Source organism: Erpetoichthys calabaricus, chromosome 3, assembly GCF_900747795.2.
Source record: "Erpetoichthys calabaricus chromosome 3, fErpCal1.3, whole genome shotgun sequence".
Classification (NCBI taxonomy): Eukaryota; Metazoa; Chordata; class Cladistia; order Polypteriformes; family Polypteridae; genus Erpetoichthys; species Erpetoichthys calabaricus.
The window spans coordinates 122,607,305-122,630,580 of NC_041396.2; the positions used below are offsets into that span (position 1 = coordinate 122,607,305).

Below are 23,276 nucleotides of genomic sequence, written 5' to 3' on the forward strand. Positions count from 1 at the left end.
GCGGGTCAGTTCACGTGTTTACGTGGGAGGCGTGATGATGCGATATATTTTGATATATATCAAAATACCCGCGCTTTGCAGCGGCGAAGTACTGCTTTAAAAATTTTATTAAGAAGAAAAGTAAACCTTTTTAAACTGAGGAAAATGAACCGGTTGTAATATGACCAAGCTGTGTGCCGAGTTTACTCTTGAGCATGAAATCTAACGTGGTTTGTGCCCTTCAGAATGAAAACAGTTTGCATTTACCTCTTTAATAAAAGGCGAGCTTTTAAGCCTGAGAAATCACCCCGTAAATGCACACGTTTAATTGCACATGTGTTAGTATGTATGCTTACACAGTATTAAAAGACACTCAAAAATTAACGTCATTTACCTTCATTCCCGCGTTTGACTCGTGCTGTAAATCTCTTCCTTGTTTTTAGTTCACGTGATTACGTAGGAGGCGTGATGACGCAATATGTGACTCCGCCTCCTCCATTAGAGTATATGGACAAAAAACAGGTTCCAGTTGTGACCATTACACGTAGAATTTCGAAATGAAACCTGCCTAATTTTTGTAAGTAAGCTGTAAGGAATGAGCCTGCCAAATTTCAGCCTTCTACCTACACGGGAAGTTGGAGAATTAGTGATGAGTCATTAATTTTGCATAACACAGCTTGCAACACCTTGCTGTACCACAAAGGGTCCGAGCCAAATCATTGCTTGTGCATTTTGTAACTACATGTCAGTACATGGCATTAGAAATTATTTTTCTTACTCAAATTAGGGGGCTTCACTCTCCAACATCTTCAACCGCCCCACCAAGCGCCATTGTGAAGAGGGGGACGCACACCAAGGAGACGTGGCCACTCCTCCAAAACTCCTATTAAACGGTGATACAATGGGAAACAAATTCCTTTTTTTTTTTAACCTCCTCTTTGCTCGATCAGCTACTGGCTTGCTGCTGCTGCCGCCGTGCCGCCTGACCTGCATCAGCACCCCCCCAACAGCATTACATGTCGTTATGAACAGAGGGGAGCAAAACGCACCCCAAGGAGAGGCGGTTGCTCCTCCGAAACCCCTTTTTAATGGTGATACAATGGGAATCAAGTAACAGTTGTTTTTTTTATCTCCTCTTTGCTCGATTAGCTGTTGGCTAGCTGCTGCTCCCGTGCTGCGTGATCTGCATTTCGTGCAGCGCTTCAAACATTTTAAAGTCACTGCTTTGCCTGTCTTCTCCTCAAGACATCCTCAAATACTATTCGATCTCTTTTTGTTGCTCTGTTATTTCACCAAGTAATATTTTCCATCTGTTTGCGCTAATGTGAGCTTTACTCTCATTTTCTAGAGACTTTCGAATTTTCCTACTTCCATTATCTCTAACCAGCTCTGCATGTGCATCATGGGACTTGCTTACAAAGGTATGATGTGACCTGCCCGTCTCACAGGGCATGAAAGTGTCTCTTTGTCTCTCAAAGATCTTTCTTCAAAAGATCACGTCTCATCGCAGTCTCGTCCCAAGTTTTTTTTCTTATAATAGAGAGACATCTAATAAATGGGATTTAGCTTGATTTTTAATGGACACTGTAAAGGGTTAAATCACATCAGGCCACCTCACTTTTCACAGTTTTGTGACAAGACAGATACCTTTGTTAAATTGAATTTTGCCCAGTCCAACATAGATCATGCAGGTCAAATTGACTGATATTGTAGTGTGAATACTTTGCCAATTTGATCCATGTAACCGCATTGGGCTAGGCAAAACTCAGCTGCAACTTAACGAAGCTCTCTCTCTCTTGTCACAAAACTATTAAAAGTAAAGTGCCGCAATATGGTGTAATTCATCCATACAGGACCCAAAATGTGAAATATTTAATTTTTCAAATACAGTTTATAATGATGCCAATTATTATATACCTTGGACATGAGCAAGCAGTGTAGCGTAGTGGTTAAAGCTTTGGACTTCAATATTTGGACTGAGGTTGTGGGTTCAAATCCTGCTACTGACACAAGTTACCTCACCTGCCTATGTTCAAACTGAAAAAACAAAAGAAATGTAACCAAGTGTATCTCAGATGTTGGAAGTCGAGAAGGATAAAGGCATCACTCATTAATGTAGAATAATTTGCCATCAAATAAGTAATTTGTCTGCAAAAGTTGTGGGAGTAAATAATTGAAGTTGGCAGAATACGTATCTAACTTAAGCCTCGTGTTCAATTCAGATTTAAAGGAAAATAATGTTAAACAGTAATAATTACCACTAAACCCTTACACAAATTTATTGTGCGAAAAAGAAAATATTGAACTGTCTCCTCCTAATACCCTTGAAATAACTCTACCAGTCCCGAGTTCCTGTTTCTTGCCCCTTCCATTGCCAGTGAAGATCAAATGGACAACCAATAACCGTTCAGATGCAGAACCGACAAGAGTTCAAACACAAAGCTGTGATAGGATGTGTATTAGGGGTGCGTGATCTGACGATTTTAGATTGTGATCGATCCTAAAGACATCCACAATCTAATTTTCAAGTGAATCGTACAGATCATGGTCTTTTATATTCTATATATATATATATATATACAGTAATCCCTCTTCCATCGCGGGGGTTGCGTTCCAGACCCCCCCCCCCCCCCCCCGAAAGGTGAAAATCCGCGAAGTAGAAACCATATGTTTATATGGTTATTTTTATATTGTCATGCTTGGGTCACAGATTTGCACAGAAACACAGGAGGTTGTAGAGAGACAGGAACGTTATTCAAACACTGCAAACAAACATTTGTCTCTTTTTCAAAAGTTTAAACTGTGCTCCATGACAAGACAGAGATGACAGTTCCATCTCACAATTAAAAGAATGCAAACATATCTTCCTCTTCAAAGGAGTGCGCATCAGAGAGAGAGAGAGAGAGAGAGAGAGAAAAAAGCAAACAGTCAAAAATCAATAGGGCTGTTTGGCTTTTAAGTATGTGAAGCACCACCGGACAAAGTACTGTAGCTGCAAGGAAGGGAGCAAGCATTTTTCAGCATTTTTTTGAGGAGCGTCCGTATCCTCTAGGCCAGTGTGCGAACAGCCCCTCTGCTCACACCCCCTCCCGTCAGGAGCAGAGAATGTCAGAGAGAGAGAGAGAGAGAGAGAGAGAGAGGAAAGCAAACAATCAAAAATCAATACGTGCTGTTTGATCTCTTAAGTATGCGAAGCACCGTGCAGGAAGCATATCGCTTGCAAAGCAGCCACAAGCAAGCCCAGAAAACAAGGGAGCAGTGTGAAGGTAATCTTTCAGCGTTTTTTGAGGAGTGGCCGTGTCCTCTGGGGGTGCAAACAGCCTCCGTGCTCACAATATATTTGAGGAGTTTTATTTAATACATAATACGCGCTGTGGTTGGGTAGCTTGTCAGCCACCTGCCAATAGCATCCCTTGTATGAAATCAACTGGGCAAACTAACTGAGGAAGTGTGTACCAGAAATTAAAAGACCCATTGTCTGCAGAAATCCACGAACCAGCAAAAAATCTGCGATATATATTTAAATATGCTTACATATAAAATCCGCGATGGAGTGAAGCCGCGAAAGTCGAAGCGCGATATAGCGAGGGATTACTGTATATATATATATATATATATATATATATATATATATATATATTAGTATATACTGTATATATAAAATCCAATGTCTGTCTGTATATCTGTCTGCTTTTCATGAGACAACTATTTAACGAATTTAGATCAGGTTTTTTTTTTTTATATAATTTGCTTGAACATTAGAGTTGATTTTGCGACTTCTCTCATCGCACTAAGAATCATAGTTTGCTTGCACAAGCAATATATTTGCGCTAATCTGAGACAGAGGAAGTGGGCTGAGGGGAAGGAGAAGCGTGACATCAGGTGTGGGGAGCCGGGCAGGGCCCTCCTCACTGTCCTTTTTCACTAAAATGCGGGAAGAGCTGCGGGGCATGGCTAGTACTCAATACTAATAGATCTGTGCCAAGTGCACAAACCAACAAAATGATTTCCCGTTGTGATTGGACAAATTATATCATGTGTCCCACCATGGTTTTCTTGTGTGAAGAAGTTGAAAACAGTTAGTAGTGCAAGCAGCATAGCAGATGAACAGCTTGTGCCAAAGAAGGACTCGACGTCAGTATTGTGGCAGTGGTTCGGCTATGCACAGTTAGTTACTGCACAAAGCAAAGTTATATGTAAAATTTGTCAGACAACGGTCAGCACTCCAGGAGGCAATACGACAAATCTATTTAATCATCTTAAACAGAAACACCGGAAGGAACATGCCGAGACTGTTTCAGTCTAGTCAGTACAACCCCACTCATCTATATCTTGTGTGGTTGCGAAGCATAAACAGTTGTTGTTGACTGACGCATTAGAGCAGTCGAAAAAATATGATAAAAGCAGCAAACGATGGAAAGAGGTGACAGATTTTGCAAGAAGACGATATCCTAAAGACATAAGGAAAAATGCCTTATTTTGTGATGAGACTGGGAAATTCCTCATCTCCAAAAGATATATCTGGCACTAGGTGTCTGCTTCTGTTTAGTGGAAATAGGAGAACTAGTCAGGACATTAGAAAAATTGATGCCTCCAGTCAAGATATTTTGCACAAAACCTGCTGATGCAGTGAAGAAATCTGATCTTTCATCTCAACATTTATCTGAAAAACAAAGAAATCTTAAGCAAGGAATGGTTAAAAAAAAAAAAAAAAAAAAAAAAAAGACAAGTCTTACAATAGCCTAGTCAGAGCCCAAATTTCAGTCATACAGAAAAATATGTGCATTCATCTAAAATAGACTGCGGACTGAGTAGCCACTTGCAGTTTGACTGATATTGAAGTCTTCTATCAAAAAAGTAAGATGAATTGTAAAATCCTGATAGGCTAAGTTGATTCAGGCTTATGCAAACAGACTAACTGATGCAGTTAACACGCAATACGTTTATGTACAGTTTAATTTAAATAGTGTGTAAGATAATGCAGCCAAGGTATTTAAAACATTTGTTTTTATTATTTTTACTGGAAATAATCCATTTGTCTTACTGAAAACCAAAAATAGTCTGACACTACAAGGATTTGTATAATTTCATGTCCCAGACTGGCTCAACTATGCAGTGAATATACAGTACCTGTCAAGTCTGATGGTTTTCATGAAAAATGTTGTTGTTTCACAGCTGTGGAGTAAGGTTTTTTTTTTTTTAATAGCCATTACTTTACTTATACTCAGTTTAATCAATAACTCGTACAATCCAGGAGATTTAGATGGTAGATCTAATAACTAATGGGTAGATTTCAAATTTCTTTGAGGCTATCACTACTTGGCATCATATCCTGGATACTGGTATTTTGCCTAAAGTTTTGACTCTTTTGAAAGAGACATTTAAAGAATGAATGCTGTAAGTGGACATGAATATTGAATGTATTATGTTGGTCCAGCATCATCTTTTTTCAGGAGTGTGTTCTAAAAGGTACATACAGAAAACAAAGTAAGAAGGAGTGATGTCAGCTGTTAATCTGAAATGAGGAGAAAGGAAGAGAACAGTTTTCCATAAGCATTAGAAAACACTGCTATATACAAAGTACCGAAAGCATCGGCTCAGAGACCTTAATATATTGACTAATTAGTATTTCAAAAACATTGTTCATCAGTTCCTGTAAAACTAATATCAGGAAAAATAGACTTTTCTTCAATACTTTTTCATAGATGTTTTTTTTTTTAATTAATTTTAGCTTTCATTTCTTCAGGGTAAATGAAGTATTGTACATGTTAGGTACCTAGGCATTCAAGTATTGCAGTGCTGTTGTTCAAGGTTTTTAGTGTAAAGAGTTTTCCAAGGTTCACATCAGTTTAGCTATATTATGGCATGTTTATAGTTAACTGTAAACTGGGAATATATTCTCATGAAAAAGCAGTCCTCTCTATTTTTAGAAATGAGTAAAATTAACATTTTAATTTGTAAAATAATACATTCATCAATCAAAATGAAGTTTAAAAAATGTTTCAAAATGATTTCTTTAATACTCACAGCTCCAAAGAATCCTGCTCGTGCTATAGCTTCTTTTTTCGCAAGGTGAAGTACATAGTTAATCTTGTGAGCATACTTCTCCACTTCAAAAAACTCTTTTCCAAAAGCTCGAACTGTTCTAAGATTTCCAATCCTCTCTTCAGCTAGCTAAAATAAATATATAAACATACATGTATAATATACATTCCACAATAAGCAATACTAAAAGCATGATTGTATAACTTGCCCCTCTATTTTTTGCAGAACCCAAACTTGCAGGGAGCAAAGGACTAAAGTGTCAACAAGCACTGCTATAGGTAACATTCACTCACTCACATACTTACTGCAGACTATTTTATTCACACCTGAAATGTATACCTTTAGGATTTCAAAGGAAACAGGATTATCCAAAGAACACTCAAAAAGAAAAGATTAGAAAATCAAATAAGCCAAATATATAACAAATCAAAAACAAGATTTCTACTACTGTAAGGAAACAGAACAAGACAATGTACCACACATCAAACACATATATATTGCATGTAGGGAAGATGAAGAATGACAGTCAATATTCACAATCATTATGTCCGATACTAAAACTTGCTGAAAAATCCATTCTTTAGACATGTTTTAGACATTTAAAAATACTATTCAATACTGTAAATTATTCAAAAAGTGAGTTATAAATTAATTTTAAAGAAATATTACAGTACCTGTAGTTTCTCATTGCAATTATTTAGGTGTATGACATTATTATGTATGCACAAGACATGTCCTACTTTCACCATCAGGCAAAATATATTCATTAAATATTCAAAACTAATCTATTGAAAATAGTTAATGTAATAATTTAACCAGTGTCACAGCATCAAATAGTTTAAATAACAGTGATGCCTTAGTGGGAAAATGTAGAGGCATATAAAGAATATCTGGAGTAGAGTACCACAACTCTCTTACAGTTAAGCATCAACGCTAGTGGAAAGCTAAGGGATACATGTTCGTAATTAAGAAAGCATTTGTTTTAAGTAGGCGGCCGACTCCAAAGCAGTTAAGAAAGGGGCTGTGCTGGACATAGACAGGCATTAAGTGAGAAAAAACTGATTAGGCACAAGTGGCTGTAGAAACAGTAAGCAAGTTTTCTTACCTAGAAGGAAGAAGGGGGTAAAATGTTTACTGGATTGAACAGTTCTTAGCAGTCAGGAAAGCAGAGCAATTGATTAGGTGTTAGCATACGTGTTTATTAATAAAAAGGAAAACAAATGGTGTGAGTGGAGGGCTGAGGGTTACAAAATTATGAGAACAGACAGAGAAAAGTAAAGTTAACCTCATAAAAAGACAAACAGCAGCAGTAGAGGGGTGAAATATTAAAGGAAATGAATGGCCTGAAGGAGTAAAACAACCATAGCAGTTCTTTAATCTCATTTTTAGTTTTAATTATTTAGTTAAAGCTATTTAGTATTTAGTTACCATTTATGTTAAATTTAATAAAAAGGATAAACTGTTTTAGTTATCCAAAGTCAAATTTTATTAATGAGGCCAGTCCAATGCAAGTTCTGTTGGATGTTTGAAGTTATGGAGGATGGCTTGGAGAAACCAGTCTTCCATGAGAGCTACAGTATGTCTGCAGGAAATGACCATTTCATCTGGCACCTCAAGCTCAGGGTCGTAGAACTGGAGGAGGAGTTAGCTGGCCTGTATGGTAATAAAGAATTGGCTGGCCCTGGCCCAGGTGTCTAAAAGGGATAAAGCTGGAATATGCTTTTAACTGCAGAGGCAGTCTGGGAGCAGTGGAACAGATTTAAAAATGTTTTACATACAGGTGCTGGTCATAAAATTAGAATATCATGACAAAGTTGATTTATTTCAGTAATTCCATTCAAAAAGTGAAACTTGTATATTAGATTCATTCATTACACACAGACTGATGTATTTCAAATGTTTATTTCTTTTAATGTTGATGATTATAACTGACAACTAATGAAAGTCCCAAATTCAGTATCTTGGAAAATTAGAATATTGTGAAAAGGTTCAATATTGAAGACACCTGGTGCCACACCCTAATCAGCTAATTAACTCAAAACACCTGCAAAAGCCTTTAAATGGTCTCTCAGTCTAGTTCTGTAGGCTACACAATCATGAGGAAGACTGCTGACTTGACAGTTGTCCAAAAGACGACCATTGACACCTTGCACAAGGAGGGCAAGACACAAAAGGTCATTGCTAAAGAGGCTGGCTGTTCACAGAGCTCTGTGTCCAAGCACATTAATAGAGAGGCGAAGGGAAGGACAAGATGTGGTAGAAAAAAGTGTACAAGCAATAGGGATAACCGCACCCTGGAGAGGATTGTGAAACAAAACCCATTCAAAAATGTGGGGGAGATTCACAAAGAGTGGACTGCAGCTGGAGTCAGTGCTTCAAGAACTACCACGCACAGACCTATGCAAGACATGGGTTTCAGCTGTCGCATTCCTTGTGTCAAGCCACTCTTGAACAAGAGACAGCGTCAGAAGCGTCTCGCCTTTGGACTGCTGCTGAGTGGTCCAAAGTTATGTTCTCTGATGAAAGTAAATTTTGCATTTCCTTTGGAAATCAAGCTCCCAGAGTCTGGAGGAAGAGAGGAGAGGCACAGAATCCACGTTGTGTGAGGTCCAGTGTAAAGTTTCCACAGTCAGTGATGGTTTGGGGTGCCATGTCATCAGCTGGTGTTTGTCCATTGTGTTTTCAGAGGTCCAAGGTCAACGCAGCCGTCTACCAGGAAGTTTTAGAGCACTTCATGCTTCCTGCTGCTGACGAATTTTATGGAGATGCAGATTTCATTTTCCAACAGGACCTGGCACCTGCACACAGTGCCAAAGCTACCAGTACCTGGTTTAAGGACCATGTATCCCTGTTCTTGATTGGCCAGCAAACTCGCCTGACCTTAACCCCATAGAAAATCTATGGGGTATTGTGAAGAGGAAGATGCAATATGCCAGACCCAACAATTCAGAAGAGCTGAAGGTCACTATCAGAGCAACATGGGCTCTCATAACACCTGAGCAGTGCCACAGACTGATCGACTCCATGCCACGCTGCATTGCTGCACTAATCCAGGCCAAAGGAGCCCCAACTAAATATTGAGTGCTGTACATGCTCATACTTTTCATGTTCATACCTTTCAGTTGGCCAACATTTCTAAAATCCTTTTTTTTGCATTGGTCTTAATTGATATTCTAATTTTCCGAGATACTGAATTTGAGACTTTCATTAGTTGTCAGTTATAATCATCAACATTAAGAGAAATAAACATTTGAAATACATCAGTCTGTGTGTAACGAATTAATCTACAACCCCAAATCAGAAAAAGTTGGGACAGTGTGGAAAATGTGAATAAAAAAAGAAAAAAGCAAGTTATAAATTCTCCTCAAATTTTATTTCATTGCAGTCAGTATGAACACAAAATAATTCATGTTTTTTTTTTGTCAACATCATTTGATTTGTAAATAAATATCCATTCTTGCCATTCAGGCTTGCAACACATTCCAAAAAAAGTTGGGATGGGGGCAATTAAGGGGTAGTAATGAGGTATAATAACTAAATAAAGATGTGATTTGAAACTGGTGATGTTAACAGGTGATTGCAATCATGATTCGGTACAAAAGCAGCATCGAGGAAAGGCCTACTCCTTTAGGAGCAAAGATGGGCAGAGGATCGCCAGTTTGCCACCAAGTACGGGCAAAAATCTTTGAAATGATGAAGAAAAACGTTTCTCAAAGACAGATAGGAAGAGATTTGGGCATTTCTCCCTCTACAGTGCATAACATAGTGAAAAGAATCAGGGAATCTGGAGAAATTACCGTGCGCAAAGGCCAAGGGCGCAAGCCTAAACTGAATGGCCGTGATCTCCGAGCCCTCAGACAGCACTGCATTAAAAACCGTCATTCATCAATAAATGATATAACTGCGTGGGCTCAGGACTACTTCAGAAAGTCACTCTCAAGCACTACAGTACGTAGTTACATTAGGAAATGCCAGCTAAAACTGTACTGTGCCAAAAGGAAGCCCTACATAAATAGTGTCCAGAAGCGCCGTCGACTTCTCTGGGCTCTGAGGCATCTGGGATGGTCCATTGTGCAGTGGAAAAGTGTATTGTGGTCAGATGAATCGGTTTTTCACATCTTTTTTGGAAGAAATGGACGCCGTGTGCTGCGGACCAAAGAGGAAAAGGACCATCCAGACTGTTACCAGATACAAGTCCAAAAGCCAGGGTCTGTCATGGTATGGGGTTGTGTCAGTGCCTTCGGCAAAGGTAACTTGCACTTCTGCGATGGCACCATCAATGCTGAGAAGTATATCTCAGTTTTGGAGGAACAAATGCTGCCTTCAAGACGACGTCTTTTCCAGGGACGCCCATGCTTATTTCAGCAAGACAATGCCAAACCACATACTGCGCGCATAACAAAGGCATGGCTTCGTAAGAAGAGGGTGCGGATGCTTGACTGGCCTGCCTGCAGCCCTGATTTGTCTCCTATAGAGAATGTTTGCCGCATTTTGAAACGAAAAATGCGTCAACGAAGACCCCGTACTGTTGCGCACCTAAAACGTTGTTTGCAGGAAGAATGGGACAAACTAACACCTGCAACACTTAGTCACTTGATTTCTTCAATGCCTAAACGTCTTTTAAGTGTTGTTAAAAGACAGGGGAACTGTACAAAGTGGTAAATGCTGTACTGTCCTAACTTTTTTTGAAATGTGTTGCAAGCCTGAATGGCAAGAATGGATATTTATTTACAAATCAAATGATGTTGACAAAAAAAAAAAACATGAATTATTTTGTGTTCATACTGTCTGCAATGAAATAAAATTTGAGGAGAATTTATAACTTGCTTTTTTCTTTTTTTATTCACATTTTCCACACTGTCCCAACTTTTTCTGATTTGGGGTTGTAATATACAAGTTTCACTTTTTGAATGGAATTACTCAAATAAATCAACTTTGTCATGATATTCTAATTTTATGACCAGCACCTGTATAATGCAGGACAAGTACATTTCAAAATTTGGAATTAGTAGGAAATAAAAAAAACTCTGCAGTTGGTTAATGAAGAGTTGTTAATGAAGCTGCAAAGGTAAAAACAGCTGTACTGTATAAGACATATAAAACTAATAAGTCCAATATGACCTGCAGGGCATATGAGAGCATGAGGCAACCACTAAGAAGGATATTAAGGAAGCTCAAAGGCAGTTAGGGACGAATATAGCAGATAAATTTAAAGATGAGCTAAAGAGATTCTTTCAATACTTTTGTAGTAAAAGAACAGACAAGGAGGATGTAAAGTGCATCAAAATAGTGAAATTCTAAATAAATTTTAAAATGGAGAAAGAGAAAGAAAGAAAGCCTGTTTGGTCTCCAGGTTACAAAAAGGATATAGCAGCACCAGAAAAAGTCCCAAGAAGAACAACTAGAATGATTCCAGGGCTACATGAGATTATGAATTATGAAGGAAATTAGTACAGCAAGTTTAAAATAAGTTCAGCAAGAACGTGGGAACACACTTGGAAACTTGTTAAAGGTAAATTTGGTACAAACATTAAGAAGTTTTTCTTCACACAGACAACCATAGACACATGGAATAAATGACCAAGTAGTGTGGTCCAGTGATATTTCAGATCTGATATTAATTGTAGTTTTAGATTTTATTTTTGTAAAATTAATTTTTATTTCGTTCTAGTTTTAAATGGAGTCAACAATTTTTATTTTTACTTAGTTTTTATTTCATTTAGTTCTGGCTTTTTTACATAATATTAGTACAATTTTAGTTTTTTTTCTGTTGCAAGACCACAAATGCTGGCCTAGACATATTTCAATGCAAATTATGTTTCATTCAATAAAATACACTCACAATTCATAATGCCGTTAAACACAGCTTAACTATCAATGATCAAACAGATGAAGTGAGCCTAATGAATATAGTCAGCAAGATCAAATGTTTCAACCCAAGAAACCAGTCTGTGCAAGCACGTTGCTGTTAAGCTTTAAACAAGCACGCATTTCAAGGGATTTGTTCATGCTGCAATGATGTCCATTGCACAGATAGCCACATAGTAAAAATATTTTGCTTGACGGCCGCCTGTAATGCAGATGCACAGACAAGGTCCTCGGCCACTGGCGCCAGCAGACTGTATGTTGACGATTTCTGCTGGCAGTACTGAAGCAGTGGCGTGCGGTGAGGTTTATGGCTGGTGAGGTACTGACTCCTTCAGAGTTCCACTCAACAGCAATCTTTACACACAGAAAGGTAAGGCATATATTTGCCTAAGAAAGAACATTGCATTTATAGCGGTGAGACAGAGTGCATAGAGTGCATTGCTCTGCACCCTCCATGTGTTCTAAATTTGCCATTGCAATTTCACAATTCATACTCATTCAATACAAATGAAAGTATGGAGTGGTGTACAAAAAAAAAAAAAACAGATTTCAATTTTGACCTTAATTGAAATATTTAGTTGTTTTTAAAAGCTTTTAATTCTGATGCTTTAATCAGTTTTAATACAACAAAAGGATAACAAGAAAAACAAAAGAATATTTTATTTAAGGTCAAAATTTAGTTTTTAAATATTGGATTTTTTTTTTCTTAGTTTGATCCCATTTCTTATAAAATTGAAAACCGTTTATGGTCTTACCTTTATTTGTAAATGAAGTCCATGCACCTATCCTTCTCCACGAAAATCTCCATCACTTTCTTGTAAAAGTCCTCCTTATTTTCCTTTAGTTTTAAAAGTCTTAATCTTCCATTTTGACAGTCAGTCAGAAGGCTTTTAATCTCCTCAGTCTTAACTGGACAGACCTTGACATAATCTAAAATGATACCTGACAGTCTTACGTTTGAAATTTGTACGGATTTGTAAACGGACTCCTGCAGTGCACTTGACTTTCTGATATCGCTAATTTATTGGCACATAGATCCTCTGCGTAGAAGAACAGCAGCAACAAGCACCTGTTGGGCTCACATCTGCTTCCTGCAGTGTGGCACGGTATTGTCTGCCTCACCTTGTGACTTTTCACTGATGTTTTACGTCCGATCAGTGAGACTAGATATGTCACACATATTCATTAAATATATCAGCCAGACTGTGGAAAGTCAGGGTGTATAATAAACATGTGCGCAAACATTTTATTGGCAACATACAGAGTGACAGCATTATTAGTTTTTTTTACTTTTCATGATGACATGGGAGACCACATTTCCCTGTATGAGGTGCAGTCATGGTGCCAGAGAAGTGGTAGACTTCCACTAAGTACTGATCCAGCTGGTCCTGCACTGAAACTCCGAGACTTTTTTCTTTTTCTCGCACACAAAATTTGCTTTTATTATCATCTGCTCTATAATTAAAGTATTTTCACACGTTATTTTCTCGCATTAGACCCGCAAACATCTGTGCAAAACTTGCCATCGTTAACCACAAGTACTTACTGCTTCAACCCGACGAGCCAAATGTGCTCAACCAACAAACAACAGTCCTTTACGGAAGTTGCGCCAAGTGACTATAGTAAGCCCAAGTTGCAAGATCAACACATAGTGAACAGCGCAATGTAACTGAATGCTCAGGGCATCCTACAAACAACCCCTCTGCACGACTGAACTGGATTGAACAAAAATGCTATTGCTACTTTTTTCGTTTTTCTCAATTTTCGTTCTCGTTTTAGTTCATTCACATATCCCTAATTTTTATTTTAATTTAGTTTTAGTTTCTCTGTCTGCCTTAATTTCAGTTCTCGTTCTTTTAAGTTCTAGTTCTCGGTTTTGTTATGAAAATATCACTGGTGTGGTCGACAGTATAACTTTATGGACTTTCAAAACTAGATTCAATGTTATTTTGCAAGGATTAAGTGAATAGTACTGGCATGTTATGATGGGCTGAAAAACCTGTTCTTGTTACAGTGTTCTAATGCTCTAATGAATTGAACATCTATAGTATGTAGTCATAGAAAATATCCAAATCATTATCAGAAAAATAAAATAAATAAGCAAACAAATAAATGAATAACCCAGTAAACATTTGAGAGCTATCAGAATAAACTGGTTATTAACAGTGGTTTAGTGAAGAAATGCCATATTTTCACCTCTGTGATGAGTGATCAGCTTTTCACTTCTAGATTCCCCAGTCTGTGTCTTTATTTGCTACTCTGAATAAATGGATTTAATTTAACGGCACTTTAATATATATTTAAGTAAAAAAAAAAAATTTAAACAGTAAAAACCTCAAATTACTAATTTGATCCGATATCCTCAGGGTTAGTCCAAACCTTAAAGTCTTAACCACTATACCACATTAATGTACGTTGGGTTAGCCAACAATTACCCTACCAACCAATTTCAAAAGATCAGTTTATTCTATCCAAGCCACATTATTTTACAAAGGAACTATTTAAATTTTATCAAACAAGGATTTAATATTGAATTGTCAAAACAAACATTATTGTGATAACTGAAGCAGTGCATTTTATATAAATTCTTTGTTTAGTATGGTTTAAAATATTATACTATAGCAGACAAACTTCAAGCTCCTTACTAAATAAAGAGGTACCAAGAAGAAACTAGATACCCACTGCAGAGTTGCAGGAAAAATATGTTACAGATGCTATAAAGCACTTGAAATTTCTTTTAAAGGTGCTTCATAAGACTACTGACTAAGACCTGGTAACAAGCCAGTGTCATCATTTCAAATTTAATGAAAAAATTATGCTCAGGAAGCTTTGTATTTGTAATTGACAAATTTCAGCAGAATCCTACATGTATTATGCATTTTCAGACTGTGCAAACCATTCATCTCCTCAGCACAGTGTTTCATTTCATACAGTCATATAACAAAGTTTGGGAACCCCTTTCAGCCTGCATAATAATTTACTTTCAACAAAAAAGATAACAGTGGTATGTCTTTCATTTCCTAGGAACATCTGAGTACTGGGGTGTTTTCCGAACAAAGATTTTTAGTGAAGCAGTATTTAGTTGAATGAAATTAAATCAAATGTGAAAAACTGGCTGTGCATAAATTTGGGTCCCCTTGTAATTTTGCTGATTTGAATGCATGCAACTGCTCAATACTGATTACTTAGTATCACTGCTGAAAATACTGCTGTTTCCATAAGGCATGTCATATATTAAAAGGAGGTTGCTACTTTGAAAGCTCAGCCAATGATAAACAAAAATCCAAAGAATTAAGAGGGGTTCCCAAACTTTTTCATATGACTGTATGTAAAACTTCAGATTTAGAGTGTAAATATGTGTGTGAGTTTGTCCTGGTGTCTTGACTCTGTTGCTTTCCCCAGCCTTATACCAAATAAATTAGATTTAGAAAATAAATGCAATGATACAGAGACTTGGGCAGATGGTATGGGATTTTAAAATATTTAATTCTGTGTTGCTCATAGGAAAAAGAAGAAAAAAGATGTATTATGATGTCGAAGTAAAAATAAAATTCAACAGATGCATCAAATTAAGTATACTGCATACAATCTTCTCCTGAATTACTTTATGAAAATGTGTGCCTATAAAGATTGCAGTTATGTAGATGAAGAAGATTTTTAGATGTGGTCCGCTAGCACTAAAACCTGATCATCTTTGCAGTCATATGTAGCAAATTTCCCTATAGCCTGTGGAAAATAGCACAACTTGGTGTTTAGGGCAGGGTTAAATGTTGAAGATGCACAATCACAGTCCCATTCATTTTGACAGTATAGAACTAGTGTTGAGAGACTATTCAGACTGTCCTTACTGCAGCTTGACGAATGGGGTGGAGCTTGACCTGTTGGCCGCTGTGAAGTGTACTTGTTGGTTCACATATTATGGTTCAGTCAACTTGTGTTTCACATGGGTCTTCTACCATTTTTCCATACCATTATGCCTCCAAAAAGATTGTGAAGTTGTTGTGAAAAGTCCAAGGATGATTGAAAGGCCGATCCTTTGAATGTAAAACTTTAAGTAATAAATTTTCGAAAATACAGGGATTTGTAATACAGGCATGTGGAATGTTGTTTTATATTATTTAGTGGCTGCTGATCATGAATATGATATTTATATATTTGATTCTTTACTGGTGGTCCTATCCCTCTAAGACCTCCTTCCATAAAAATTACAAATTTCAAATGTAAGACTGTCAGGTATCATTTTAGATTATGTCAAGGTCTGTCCAGTTAAGACTGAGGAGATTAAAAGTCTTAACACGTAACTTGGTGTAGAGCAGAAAGCTATAGGTTTATGGGGCACTGGAACTCTTGTTGGAACAGATGGGACCTGTTCTGCCAATGTGTTGGAGAGGCAGATGAATAGGTTAGTCAAGGATTGTTTAAACCAGGGAATGGGGGGACAGGCCAGATTTAGAACTGTACATAACCGAACAATCAGTAGTATATAATAAAAATGCGTAGTAATGTAAATTCTAACCTAATGTTTAAGTGCAAAAGTAAAATAAATAACACATACTAAATAAAAAAAAGATGGCGATGAGTATAGCATTGAGAGAAACACATTTTTTAAGAGGGATAAAACTGATCAGGCACAGAAGTTAGGTTAAGAAGGGCAGTGATGAGTAGCGAGCAGCAGTATGGTCTCATGCCAGGAAAGAGCACAACAGACGTAATGTTTGCTCTGAGGGCGTCAATGGAGAAGTATAGAGAAGGCCAAAAGGAGTTGCATTGTGTCTTTGTGGACCTAGAGAGGAGATGTGCTTTTTGTATGAGGAAGTCAGGAGTGGCAGAAAAGTATGTAAGAGTGGTAAAGGATATATATGAGGGAAGTGAGACAGTGATGAGGTCTGCTATAGGAGTGACGGATGTGTTTAAAATTGAGGTGGGATTACATCAAGGATTGGCTCTGAGCCCTTTCTTACTTGCAGTGGTGATGGACAGTTTAACAGAGGAGTTTAGACAGGAGCCCCTGTGGACTGTGATGTTTGCGGATGACATTGTGAACTATAACAAGAGTCTGGAGCAGGCTGAGGAGACCCTGGAAAGGAAAGGAATGAAGGTCAGTAGGAACAAGACAGAATACATGTGTGTGAATAACAGGGAGTTCAGAGGAATGGTGAGGATGCAGGGAGTAGAGTTGGCGAAGGTGGATGAGTTTAAATACTTGGGATCAAAAGTACAGAGTAATGGGGAGTTTGGAGGAGAGTTAAAGAGAGAGAGAGAGAGAGAGACCAGGCAGGGTGGAGTGGGTGGAGAAGAGTGTCAGGAGTGATTTGTGACAGACGGGTACCAGCAAGATTGAAAGGGAAGGTCTACAAGACTGTAGTGAGATCAGCTATGTTATATGAGTTGGAGACGGTGGAACTGACAAAAAGATAGGACACAGAGCTGGAGGTGGTCAAGTTAAAGATTTGCACTGGGGGTGACAAGGACTGAGAGGATTATGAACAAGTACATTACAGGGTCAGCTCAGGTTGGACGATTTGGAGACAAAGCCAGAGAGTCAAGATTTTGTTGGTATGGACATGTACATAGGAGAGATGTTGGGTATATTGGAAGAATGATGCTAGGAATAGAGGTGCCAGACAAGAGAAAAAGACGAAGGCCTAAGAGGAGGTCTACGGATGTGGTGAGAGAGGACATACAGGTGGGTGTGACTGAGTAGAGGACAGGAAAATATGGAAAAAGATGATCTGCTCTGGCGACCCCTATCAGGAGCAGTCGAAAGAAGAAGAAGACAACAGAAGATAAAAGGAGGTGATGTTGCTGTTCATTTCAAACATAATTTAAACACAAGTCTTCTTCAATTGGATGATAAGCCCCATCTTAGGGAGAAAATCTGGCTTCATTGGGAAAGCATTAAGGAAAGAGGCCTTATTTTAGGAGTGTGTTACAGACCGCCAAAGCAAACAGTAATTTCAATGCATATCTTTTTAGTGATGTTAAAAAGACAAGCTTACAGGAGTATATTATACCCATGAAAGAACTTTAACTACCTAAATATTAACAGGGTCAACTCGCAAATAGTGGAGCACAAGAGCAGGATTTTTTCTAAGTAATCAATGACTATTTTTTAACACAGGATGTTAAAGCACCGATGTGGGGTGAAGCCTGTCAAGGTTTAGAGGTGATTGAACTACCACTTCTACAGTCAAGTGATCTATACTAATAAAAGGCAAAGCCCTCACTGACTGACTCATCACTAATTCTCCAACTTCCCGTGTAGGTAGAAGGCTGAAATTTGGCAGGCTCATTCCTTACAGCTTACTTACAAAAATTAGGCAGGTTTCATTTCGAAATTCTACGTGTAATGGTCATAACTGGAACCTGTTTTTTGTCCATATACTCTAATGGAGGAGGCGGAGTCACGTATCGCGTCATCACGCCTCCTACGTAATCACGTGAACTAAAAACAAGGAAGAGATTTACAGCACGAGTCAAACGCGGGAACGAAGGTAAATGACGTTAATTTTTGTGTGTCTTTTAATACTGTGTAAGCATACATATTAACACATGTGCAATTAACGTGTGCATTTACGGGGTGATTTCTCAGGCTTAAAAGCTCGCCTTTTACTAAAGAGGTAAATGCAAACTGTTTTCATTCTGAAGGGCACAAACCACGTTAGATTTCATGCTCAAGAGTAAACTCAGAACACTGCTTGGTCATATTACAACCGGTTCATTTTCCTTAGTTTAAAAAGGTTTACTTTTCTTCTTAATAAAATTTTTAAAGCAGTACTTCGCCGCTGCGAAGCGCGGGTATTTTGATATATATCAAAATATATCGCGTCATCACGCCTCCCACGTAAGCACGTGAACTGACCCGCTGCCGTTTGCAGTGCCATATTCGTGAGATACAAGTTTAATGAGAAGACACGAGGTATAAACGACAGTTTCGATCACTTTGTAATAGAGTTAAAATTGCTGTAGCGAGAAACTTTTAACTGCCGGGTCATTAAATAAACCCGTGGACATCGCAACATCACACAAGACAGCGGCTCACGTGAAGTGACTGAACGCAGCAGGAGTGATCACTTCGATGAATCAAACCTGTTCAAAAAACACATTACACAATTGATAAGGTACGAAAACAATATGAAACCGATTGTGGATTTGCGTACAGCCACTGAAACTTTGTGACAGCACGAGACTTCAGGTCACGTGTCTGCAAAAGAACGTCATTAAGGCAACTATTTTTACTGGCGGTGGCTCAGGGGAGAGAGTTTTTATTCCTCGCATCCCCGTTATACCCTCTGATCTCCCATTTCAATTCAAACGCCTCCAATTTCCACTAAGGCTCTGCTTCGCAATGACAATTAATAAGTCTCAGGGACAGACCCTACAAAAGGTTGGCATTGATTTGAGGCAAGACTGATTTTCACATAGCAAACTGTACGTTGCATGCTCAAGAGTAAGCTCAGCACACAGCTTGGTCATACTACAACCAGAGGGGCAAACTGACACCGTGATATACAAAGAGATCCTTAACAAATAATTATTGATTCATTTTCCCTCAGTTTAAAAAGGTTTACTTTTCTTCTTAATAAAAATATTAAAGCAGTACTTCGCCGCTGCGAAGCGCGGGTATTTTGATATATATCAAAATATATCGCGTCATCACGCCTCCCACGTAAGCACGTGAACTGACCCGCTGCCGTTTGCAATGCCATATTCGCGAGATACAAGTTTAATGAGAAGACACTTTTAACTGCCGGGTCTTAGCTAACATTTAATAAACCCGTGGACATCGCAACATCACACAAGAGAGTGGATCACGTGAAGTGACTGAACGCAGCAGGAGTGATCACTTCGATGAATCAAACCTGTTCAAAAAACAAATAATACAATTGATAAGGTACGAACAGAATATGAAACCGATTGTGGATTTGCGTACAGCCACTGAAACTTTGTGACGGCACGAGACTTCAGGTCACGTGTCTGCAAAACAACCTCATTGAGGCAACTATTTTTACTGGCGGTGGCCCAGGGGAGAGAGTTTTTATTCCTCGCATCCCTGTTATACACTCTGATCTCCCATTTCAATTCAAACGCCTACAATTTCCACTAAGGCTCTGCTTCGCAATGACAATTAATAAGTCTCAGGGACAGACCCTACAAAAGGTTGGCATTGATTTGAGGCAGGACTGCTTTTCACATGGCCAACTGTACATTGCATGCTCAACAGTAAGCTACCACACAGCTTGGTCATATTACAAGCAGAGGGGCGAACTGACAACGTGCTATACAAAGAGATCCTTAACAAATAATTATTGATACATTTTCCCTCGGTTTAAAAAGGTTTACTTTTCTTCTTAATAAAAATTTTAAAGCAGAACTTCGCCGCTGTGAAGCGCAGGTATTTTGATATATTATATATATATATATATATATATATATATATATATATATATATATATAGATAGATATGTGTGTGTATATATATATATATATATATATATATATATATATATATAGATATGTGTGTATATATATATATATATATATATATATATATATATAGATGTGTGTGTGTGTATATATATATATATATATATATATATATATATATATATATATATATATATATATAGATGTGTGTGTGTATATATATATATATATATATATATATATATATATATATATATATATATATATATATATATATATATATATATATATATATATATATATATATATATATATATATATATATATAGATAGATAGATATGCCCCTCCTTTAACCGCCACCTTATCGTGGTGGAGGGGTTTGTGTGTCCCAATGATCCTAGGAGCTCTGTTGTCCGGGGCTTTATGCCCCTGGTAGGGCCACCCAAGGCAAACTGGTCCTAGGTGAGGGATGAGACAAAGAGCGGTTAAACAAACCTCCTATGAAGAAAAACAATTTTGGACGGCGTTTTCCCTTGCCCGGACGCGGGTCACCGGGGCCCCACTCTGGAGCCAGGCCTGGAGGTGGGGCTCGATGGCGAGCACCTGGTGGCCGGGCCTGCACCCATGGGGCTCGGCCGGGCACAGCCCGAAGAGGCAACATGGGTCCCCCTTCCCATGGGCTCACCACCTATGGGAGGGGCCAAGGAGGTCGGGTGCAGTGTGAGTTGGGTGGTGGCCGAAGGCGGGGACCTTGGCGGTCCGATCCTCGGCTACAGAAGCTGGCTCTTGGGACGTGGAATTTCACCTCTCTGAAGGGGAAGGAGCCTGAGCTAGTGCGCGAAGTTGAGAGGTTCCGGCTAGATATAGTCGGACTCACCTTGACACACAGCTTGGACTCTGGAACCAATCTCCTTGAGAGGGGCTGGACTCTGTACCACTCTGGAGTTGCCCCCGGTGAGAGGCGCCGAGCAGGTGTGGGTATACTTATTGCCCCCCAACTTGGAGCCTGTACATTGGGGTTTACCCCAGTAGACGAGAGGGTAGCCTCCCTTTGCCTTTGGGTGGGGGGACGGGTCCTAACTGTTGTTTGTGCGTATGCACCGAACAGCAGTTCGGAGTACCCACCCTTTTTGGAGTCCCTGGAGGGGGTGCTAGAGGGCATACCTTCTGGGGACTCCCTCGTTCTGCTGGGAGACTTCAATGCTCATGTGGGCAATGACAGTGAGACCTGGAAGGGCGTGATTGGGAGGAATGGCCCCCCCAATCTGAACCCGAGCGGTGTTTTGTTATTGGACTTCTGTGCTCGTCACGGGTTGTCCATAATGAACACCATGTTCAAGCATAGGGGTGTTCATATGTGCACTTGGCACCAGGACACCCTAGGCCTCAGTTCGATGATCGACTTTGTGGTCGTGTCGTCGGACTTGCGGCCACATGTCTTGGACACTCGGGTGAAGAGAGGGGCGGAGCTGTCAACTGATCACCACCTGGTGGTGAGTTGGCTTCGATGGTGGGGGAGGATGCCGGTCAGGCGTGGTAGGCCCAAACGTGTTGTGAGGGTCTGCTGGGAATGTCTGGCAGAGCCCCCTGTCAGAAGTAGCTTCAACTCCCACCTCCGGCAGAACTTCGACCACATCCCGAGGGAGGTGGGGGACATTGAGTCCGAATGGGCCATGTTCCGTGCCTCTATTGTTGAGGCAGCTGACCGGAGCTGTGGCCGTAAGGTGGTCGGTGCCTGTCATGGCAGCAATCCCCGAACTCGTTGGTGGACACCGGCGGTGAAGGATGCCGTCAAGCTGAAGAAGGAGTCCTACAGGACCCTTTTGTCCTGTGGGACCCTGGAGGCAGCTGATAGGTACCAGCAGGCCAAGCGGAATGCGGCTTTGGTGGTTGCTGAGGCAAAAACTCGGGCGTGGGAGGAGTTTGGGGAGGCCATGGAGAACGACATTCGGACGGCTTTGAGGAGATTCTGGTCCACCATCCGGCGTCTCAGGAAGGGGAAGCAGTGCAGTGTCAACACTGTATATGGTGGGGATGGTGCGCTGCTGACCCCGACTCGGGACGTTGTGGGTCGGTGGGGGGAGTACTTCGAAGACCTCCTCAATCCCATTAACATGCCTTCCAATGAGGAAGCAGAGTCTAGGGACTCAGAGGTGGGCTCCCCCATCTCTGGGACTGAGGTCACCGAGGTGGTCAAAAAAACTCCTTGGTGGCAGGGCCCCGGGGGTGGATGAGATACGCCCGGAGTTCCTCAAGGCTCTGGATGTTGTAGGACTGTCTTGGCTGACACGCCTCTGCAACATCGCATGGACATCAGGGACAGTGCCTCTGGATTGGCAGACCGGGGTGGTGGTCCCCCTCTTTAAGAAGGGGGATCAGAGGGTGTGATCCCACTACAGAGGGATCACACTCCTCAGCGTCCCTGGAAAAGTCTATTCAGGGGTCCTGGAGAGAAGGGTCCGTCGGATAGTCGAGCCTCGGATTCAGGAGGAACAGTGTGGTTTTTGTCCTGGTTGCGGAACAGTGGACCAGCTCTATACCCTTAGCAGGGTCCTGGAGGGTGCATGGGAGTTTGCCCAACCAGTCTACATGTGTTTTGTGGACTTGGAAAAGGCATTCGACCGTGTCCCTCGGGGAATCCTGTGGGGGGTACTCCGAGAGTATGGGGTACCGGCCCCCCTGATAAGGGCTGTTCAGTCCCTGTACGATCGGTGCCAGAGCTTGGTCCGCATTGCCGGCAGTAAGTCGAACCCATTTCCAGTGAGAGTTGGACTCCGCCAGGGCTGCCCTTTGTCACCGATTCTGTTCATAACTTTTATGGACAGAATTTCTAGGCGCAGCCAGGGCGTTGAGGGGGTCCGGTTTGGTGGGCTCAGGATTGAGTCACTGCTTTTTGCAGATGATGTTGTCCTGTTTGCTTCATCAGGCCGTGATCTTCAGCTCTCTCTGGATCGGT

General features: G+C 40.0%; 1 protein-coding gene across 2 annotated transcripts in view; it reads right to left on the reverse strand.

The window, feature by feature from the left end:
- Positions 1 to 23,276, reverse strand: part of abcb10 (ATP-binding cassette, sub-family B (MDR/TAP), member 10) — a 222,451-nt gene that overhangs the window by 155,502 nt on the left and 43,673 nt on the right. For both annotated transcript variants that reach the window (XM_051924255.1, XM_051924254.1), the window contains exon 5: positions 6,007 to 6,153. In XM_051924255.1, the coding sequence (XP_051780215.1) occupies positions 6,007 to 6,153 (147 nt within the window). The remainder of the gene's footprint in view (positions 1 to 6,006; positions 6,154 to 23,276) is intronic.